This window comes from Caenorhabditis remanei, chromosome X, assembly GCF_010183535.1.
Source record: "Caenorhabditis remanei strain PX506 chromosome X, whole genome shotgun sequence".
Lineage (NCBI taxonomy): Eukaryota > Metazoa > Nematoda > Chromadorea > Rhabditida > Rhabditidae > Caenorhabditis > Caenorhabditis remanei.
Window position 1 is genome coordinate 4,925,182 of NC_071333.1, and position 8,230 is coordinate 4,933,411.

Below are 8,230 nucleotides of genomic sequence, written 5' to 3' on the forward strand. Positions count from 1 at the left end.
TTTAATTTTTAAAATTTTTTATTCCATCGAACTGTCTCGTGAGGAATCGTTTCTAGTCTTTTGTATCTATATGTTTTCCTATTAGTCACAATAAATTAAATTAAACTTTTGTTGGCTTTCTCTTACATTTGATTTACTTCGTGATCCATAGTTCTTGCAAGTTATCGATGTTGTTTTCTTGGTTATGTCTCTAGACGAAATATCCATTGTCAGTAATCCATTCTTCTTAAGAAACGAGAACAGGTCACTTTGTCGCTTGCTTGCGTGTCATCGCGGCCAGTCATTGCATTCCAACATGCTTCGTTTACTCAGTCTCCAAATTTTTCCTATTGAAATTTTCCATCGTTTATATTTCTTGCAGAACATCTAGACTTCAGCTGCTTTAACGTATTTTTTGAGTGCTGAAGACTGGCGCGAAAGTAGCAAAAAAGCAGTTAAAAACTATTGGAAATAAAGATTTCAAAACAAAAAAAAGAGTTAGGTTTGAAACCACGCCCGCCTCTCGTTACCGTGCCCTATTTGGCCGCATTTTTCTGTGCATTCGTTTTGCGGTGGTAAAAGGCGCGAGTGCAAGTTCGTGGAAAACTTACTAGGGTCTCGAGACGATGCAGAGTTCAGCTAGTCTCGTTTCTCTAGACGGAGGACGCTGATCATTTTTATGTATACTCACTGCTGACACTGATCTTGTAAAGATAACTGATTTTATAAATTTTTGGAATGTGTGTATAGTATAAGTGAAAGCACATAAAAAAACAAAAAAACAATGAAAACCAAAAAATGATTTGTAGAACAACATCAAGCCAAAGGGAACGACACAAACTACTAATTATACAATCTGAGAGATCTTCTGGAAGGCATTGGTTTGCTGCTGTCAAACCACGGGTCGTCCATGCTATCGAAGACGAATTCAGCACCGGGGATCTAAACTATTTTACTTCTCATCTGACAGTTAACAAAAACTTACTTCTGGGTTTACTAGATTTTGTTTTTTATTCCAATTCGGTCTCTCCTTGATAACAACGCCTTGGTGCTTAAGGCATTTACAATCCACAAACAACGGGAGAACGAACGGTTTCAGTTGGTTGCATATGACTGATTTCTTTCTGGCAATTTGAGCGTCATTCAATCCGATGATGTTATAGTGCTTCTCTCCCAGCATCTGTTTCTCTTCATCTGTCAAATCCAATTGTTTCCATCGAGATGTTTCTGCTTTTCTCAGCATGTTCTCGATTTGCTCTTTAGATTGTACTTTTCCGAGTGCTTCTTCACGCTCTCTCCACGCATTAAGAAATTTCGTCTCATCATTCGTAAAGATTACTCGGTTGGCAGGTCGTGCCTCTCCTGTTATTTGTTCGTATGTTTTGCAAATAAGACAAAGTGATTTCCTTCCGTTTGAATTCCGAAGATTTTTTGTGCAGTTGGTGCACGTCACTCTCGATGCAAAATCGATTGGCCGGCAAAGATCTTGTTCGCACACACATGGAACCTTGTGTCCGCCGTTGAGAAGAGCGTATTTAATGAAATGAAAGTAATATTTCCGAACATCGACGAGATCATAGTTTTTCATCTGAAAAAACATTTTTTCAAAAAAACGTTTTCTACTTCACCGTTACCCGTTAAAACTAACTTACCGCTTGCAACTTTATTTCTTCCATTGTCGTTCTTTCGTTCAATGCAATTGTCGCCAAAACCTTTGCTTGAGCCATGCACAATTCTTTTAGTTTTTCCGGCAGTCTTTCGAGATATTGGTCGACAGTGTCCAAGCTGAGCGCCATTTGATATCCGTTCTTCATAAGGTTTTGAAGAGCGATTTCATATGGGATGTGTCCTTTAAACTGTCTCCAGATGGCAAACCAGTAAACGGTATGTGTTCTTTTGTAGAACATCTCCTCCTCGGCTTCAATCACTTCTTCCCGAGGTGTCCAAAGCAACTCTTCCCGATCTTCTCGGCCAATATAATCTTGGATTGGTTCAGTGGTCAGTGTCTCTGGCACAATGACTTGGTAGTCTGTTCCAATCTCAATTTTTGCTGATAAGTACGGTTCGAGTGTATGGACAATGGTGTAGACACTACTCGATGAAGAAGGCTCCGACTCCTTTTGCACAAGTGCTGAAATTACGGTTTTATATATTGTTGCAGGATTCTTTTGACAAGTGCGACCAAAGAATGACATTGAAAACAGCGTTAAAAACAAAGAGATGCAGAGGGTTTTTTGTCCTTAACATTCTTTTTTCAGTGCCATTTTCCCTACTTGTCAACTGGGCCCACCGCGTACCGGGGAAAAATGCCAAAAAATCATTCCAGCTTCGCCAGCGGCACATTTTAGAGGATAGCCATGCGGCCCTTAGTAGGTCACAGACAAAGATCTCGGTGAGATCTACAATTAAAAAAAAATTAGTTTTCAGCTGATAAAAATCAGTTTGAAGCAAGCTACGCCTTGATTTGTTTCGGTCCGATCGGCTCGGTTGACAAGTATGCTATTTTCGTTTAATTTTCAACATTTTCTTGATGGGATTTTTGTGGTGCACTTATAGAATACATGCACATGTTTGCCCAATATACACAACAAGGATCATCACTAAAAACACTTTACTTTTTGAGAAAATCCTTTAAAAATGTTCTAGTTTTTACCGAGTGCGAGGACATAATTTCGAATTTGAGAACATTGTTTGACAAGTGTACGTATATGTCTTTTCTAAGCATTCTCACCTGGAGTTTTGGCTTTTTCGATTCCAGAATTTATCTTCTTTTCCACTCTCACGTTCGTTTCAGTTTTCATTTCTTCCGAGTTGATTTTCAGTCCAGTCTCTGTCGTATCGGAAGTCTGCACGGTATTTTGAACTGTCGGTGGACCTTCTGAAAATGTGATGTTTAAGATAAGACAAAGCGTAACGATAATAGAGTTAAACTACCTTGCCCTTCAGTTTCCGTATTGTCCTGCTGGATGTCATGTTCAACTTTGGTCAACGAATTCAGCTTTTTGACTTCTTCCAGTTCAGAAGAAGAGTGCGGAACGGGTTCAGCCGATGAGGTATAAGGGCTCGACTCTTCTTTCTCAGTGTCTTCTTCTATTTTGAAAGTTACGTTCTTTTTGATCAACTTGTCACTTTTTGTAGGTGTATTATCAGATATCGATTCATTCATTACTTCAAACGGCTCCATCTGGTGTTTTGACACTTTTTCTGATTTGATGGTTGACATGTTGATCTCCGAATCTTTCTTGCTCAATTTCTCACTTGATTCTAATCCGACTTTTTCCAAATTATGGGCGCAGGTTTCAGCAAGCGACAAATTTTCAATCTCAACAGGGTTTCCGGCGGTGGTGGATGAAGAAGACGTCGGATTATTTGAAACGGAATCTGAAATTTAACGTGTGTTTGACTTCTCACGTGTATTCTGAAATAGTAAAGCAAAACAAAATAAACACCGTGATTTTTACTAAATTATATCAAAAACTGAATTTTATACTTTTGAGTAAATCTGAAATCAGAAATAGGATCAGGTCGACCTAAGCTTTGAACAACAGTTGTTTTTTTTTTAACGCTTACCGGAAAGCAGCACTTCTTCCATGACTGATTCTTGCTCCTGCTTTATTGTAACTGCTCGCGAACTATCAATTTTGCTAGACTGTCCTCCGTTCTGCATGATTTTTGGAACATCGTTCATTCTAGTGCTCAAGTCTGAAAAATTAGTTGAAAAAAGAAAGCATGGTTTCGAAGCTCAATTCTGAACGCCAGTCATTTTGCTATTACTGTAAAACCTCTAATAGAGTTGCCACCAGCAAAGTCTATTTAATGCCGTATATTTTTTTCTCAATGTAGATTTTTTTCTCTTTTCTAACAAGGGAAGTCTATGAAGCCGCCACTTTCAAATGACCTATAAATTTGGTCATAGGTTCTTCCGACTACGGGAGTCCATTTCTGCAGTTGAACCCCGATTTGAAATTCAATCTAAAAAAGCTTGATTTTTTGGAACGTTTGAGAGCTCATAACTCGGCTCGCAGAGACATTGAATAGGTTTTGACTGCAGAGATGAACTCCCCGTGTTCGAAAATACCTATGACCAAAATTATGGGTCGTTTGAAATTGGCGCCTCCAAAGACTTCCCTTGTAACCCTAGGCCAACAAACAAAATAGATTGTTTATGAAATATTTCTTTAGTTGAAAAGCTCTTAAGGCAGTTGAGTATAAAACGTTTTAATTTGATTCAAATACGTACCTTTTGGCTCGGAAGCAATATTTTCTTTTTGTTTCGATTCAGTCTTTACCGCCAAGACGTTTGGACATTGTTTTCGAAGATTTTTTTCCGTTGACTCAGCCGGCTGATTCATTTTCTTCGGTGGTTGGATAGTTGGAGGCTCATCATCATCAGAAATTTCAATGATTTCCATATCCGGTTCCTCTGCTAGCACTTCCTCAATTTCCATTCCAAAGTCATCCAAAATATCGTCTTCATCAGATAATAGCGTAATAACAACTTCGTTCCTTCTATTTCTTTTTGATTGCATCCTATTAGCTGTTGGACCTTCGAGTCTGGGTGAGCGGGAATGCTGATTCATGTACCTCTGAGCAACGCGCGGCAAATTCTTGATTTCTCCCAATCGCCGTTTGTTCGTAGAAGCAGAATTAGAAAAACGCGAACTCTGGTCGTGAGTCACTAAAATATCATCGTCATCTGATGAAAGAGTAATAACATCTTCGATGGCTCCATTACTTTTCGATTGCATTTGTTTAGCTGGTGGTCCTCTGATTCTGGCTGAGGGGGGCTGGGCTGGAGCGGCATTCATAACCAGCGGCAAATTTCTGCCTTCTTCCGATAGTCGATTATTCGTGGGAGCAGAAATGGAAATACGGGAACTGACACCCGTGTTGCGTGGAGTATTATTGAAATTTGAAGACTGCATGATAACAACTTGATCACTGCACAGATCACCTGAAAAATAACAAAAAACTCGAAAAACCGTCATTTAAGAAGCGTTTCAATAACAAAATACAAAAAGTTAAGAGAAACTGAGTGAAGCTGGATAAATCAATACAAAACAGAGGGCAAGAATGGAGGTGATGGAAGAAGACGCAGACGACAAGAGGACGCGGAGATGCGGAGAGCGGAGAGGACGAGGAGGGCTCCACCACATACATACAAACAAACATACATTAGAAACCATCTGGCCTTGCCTTTTTCCTCATAGCGTATGCACTATCAGGTGGACGCAGATCATCCACCAATGCGCACTGTTCGTTTTTAGTGAGCATAACTCAAATAGGTCGAAGACAGATGGAATTCGGGTAGACGCGCGTCTCCTGAAAAATACCGGCTGCGGGAAGAAATGAAAATCAATCGGCTGAACAAAACGCGCCGCGACGATCTCTGAAAATCCGTAGAGGATCTATGGGCAAAGAAATTACCGTTTTTCGGTAAACGGTTCTGAACTCAAAGAATTGATCTTCTAATAAAAACTATTTTTAGCAGTCCTCTGGTAATATTTTGTAGTTTGCATTTTACACTTTTAGTTTTTTTAATACTCTGAGTTCGATCTCGGCTATCGGTAACGGTTTCAATGTTTATGTCGTTCTTGAGCGACTAATGATTGTAATCCATGAATGTATAAAGTGACCCATATGATGCCTGACTGCCTGCCTGCCTGTGCGTGTGTCTGTCTGTCTGTCTGTCTGTGCGTGACTGCCTGCATGTGTGTGTGTCGGTATGTCTATCATCAGTCCACTTCTCTCACAACTGCGCCCTACAGCAAACGAGAAAGTAGCGGCGAGAGACGCAGAGTTTTTCTCGCGTTGACACAGATTTTCACAGTTGTTGACCTGTTTTCGCATTTTTTCATAGTATTTTTTGTAAATTGTTACGAATAAATGCGAGAATACGTCAAGAACTATGAAAATCTGTGTCAAGAAAAAACGTCTCGTGTCTCGTCGATACTCTCTCATTCGCGGTGGAGCGCAGTTTTAACAAAAGTGAACTGCTAATCAGTGCCACCAATAAACGCAAAAGCAACTGCAAACCAGAAAGCGAAAAATAAAAAATGGGAGGCGGTTGAGATAAGGGTCTAACAAGTTAATGGTATTTTATCCTATCATTGTTCTCGACGTTCGATTTTTTTAAGTTACTTGTAAGAGCCAGCTGCATCTTCGATAAACAATTAGTTATATCAATCTAATACAAATGTTGACTCCAACCTCGTAGTATTAGAGTGTTTCAATGTCATTGCACTTCTTGATTATTTCATGAGCTCGTAGCCGGAATCGCATAACTATCAAAATGTTGGGAACATTTGGATTTAGGAACATTGCATAGACAGAAACAAGTCATTAAGTTTGTGTGCTATTACCCATCTATTTTCAAGCTCAATTGAGCCAAAGCGGAAGATAAATTCGTTGGTGACTGAAGTTGTGTTTTATTGATTTGAGCCTGGAACATTAGGGGAATCGTTTTACAAAACTTTTTTATTTCTGAGTTCAAAAAAATGAATGAAAGTAATATTTGATGAAAAACTTGAGATATCAAACTAATTTAAGAAACAAAAAAACGGGAAGCACAACAATTCTGTAACCGGAACAAAAAATAATAACAAAGGAACAACAATAAAGCAAGCCAAAGTGCATTTTCCAAAAAACAAACAAAAAAAAAACAATACCGGTCAACAAAGTTTTAAGGGGTAATATTCTTGATGTACTCTTCATGTAAATAGTTGTAGAGTGTTTTGTAGAACTCGTGAATCTGAACGACAGAAAATAAATTAAATGAGGCTATTAACGACAAACTCACATTTTTCTTTGTAATGAACGGGAACAGTTCTCTATTCCTGATGCAGCAAAGCTCCCCGCACAAGCAAACATCCTTCAATTGATGACATATGTATTGTGGAGAGTAACAGTATGTTATCTCTTGATTCGGGTCCCATAAAACGTTTAGACGTCCCATAAAATATTTAGACGTCCCTTGAAATATCAAAATTTGGTTTCACATAAATAGACGTTCCCGAATCAAGAGATAACATACTTGTCGCTTTTCCCGATTGGTACCTCTTGTTTTTGAATTCAGACTCCATTTTTGTTATCAAACCCCATTTGGGTTTTTGATTCTCATCCAGAATCAATTCTTTCTAATAAACAGCCCTTACTCACTTTCTTTGCAGTTCTCCACAACTCCCGCATTGTCGATTTTTTCTCAATGCAATGAATTTGTTTTCCTCCAATGTTCTGTGTTCTTCCTTGCTGGTTTGTTGCGATCTGTTCAATTTTTGAATTGTTTAGATGTACAAAAAATTGATCGGATTTTGTTCTCTTACGGTACTAAACCTGAGAATAAAAACCGTGTATTGCTTAAATGGAAGAGAATCATAAAAACAGGAATTGGCCTCTATTTGCTGAAATAGTTTTTATGGTAATACAGATAAAACACATTGGGCAACAGGAGAAGACGCTCAACCTGACATGGGTCTCCAGATTTGGAAAATAGTAGGTGTATATTATAAAGTTGTAAAAAAGGAGTAGATGCGATTCAAGCCTAGTGCAGCGCATAGAAAAGACGTTAAGCTGGGAGAGGCGATCAGAGTAGGAGCGATAACGTGTGTTACAACGTTCAAGTACTATTCTACACTATTCTACTAGTAAGCGAAGATAGTTAATCGACAACATGCTGAAGACGCGAAACCACGAACAACCTACAAACTCAAAAAAGGCAACAAAAAGCAGGCAAAAAAACTACTATGGGCACCTCAACTTCAAGGAAAAAAGACAGATCAAGACCATATCTACCAAGTAAAGCGAAGATCTGTACCACAAGCAAAAAACCAGGACACGCAGCCAATAGGAGAAAACCGATCCATTTCCCCTAACAAGAAAATGTTCCGTTCCTCAGCCGAGCCTCAGGATTTTTTCTACGGAAGGTCACAACCTGAGAATGTATCTAGCCGCGCAAGTCGGTACATCTTATTAGACATTGACTTGGAGCAGCTACATCAGACGTGCTAACTGGTAACCTAATAACAACGTGCAATCCAACCTAAAACTCATGCAATCTACATCAACCAATACTCACTACAGAAATTACTAAAATTCAAAAGTTAGTTGGGTACCAAGGTCAGATGAATTTGTCGGCGAAAAAGAGTTGCTCAATCTACTTGATGCGTCTTTTCTACAAAGTTGCCCTCCGACGGACCCTTCGAACAATAGAGGCGCATTTTTACGGTTAATTACGGAAAATATGAATCCTAGT

General features: G+C 39.0%; 2 protein-coding genes across 2 annotated transcripts; both read right to left on the bottom strand.

The window, feature by feature from the left end:
• Positions 1-822: 822 nt before the first annotated feature.
• On the bottom strand, positions 823-5,253 carry GCK72_022936 (uncharacterized protein; the record flags this gene model as incomplete). Its single annotated transcript, XM_053735138.1, has 8 exons — positions 823-921; positions 965-1,567; positions 1,632-2,110; positions 2,711-2,857; positions 2,914-3,360; positions 3,550-3,681; positions 4,220-4,933; positions 5,163-5,253. The coding sequence occupies 8 exons, from the start codon at positions 5,251-5,253 to the stop codon at positions 823-825; spliced, it is 2,712 nt and encodes a 903-aa protein (XP_053578704.1).
• A 1,408-nt stretch (positions 5,254-6,661) lies between these two features.
• On the bottom strand, positions 6,662-6,934 carry GCK72_022937 (uncharacterized protein; the record flags this gene model as incomplete). Its single annotated transcript, XM_053735139.1, has 2 exons — positions 6,662-6,730; positions 6,779-6,934. 2 exons carry the CDS (start codon positions 6,932-6,934, stop codon positions 6,662-6,664), a joined length of 225 nt encoding a protein of 74 aa, XP_053578705.1.
• Between the last annotated feature and the right edge of the window lie 1,296 nt (positions 6,935-8,230).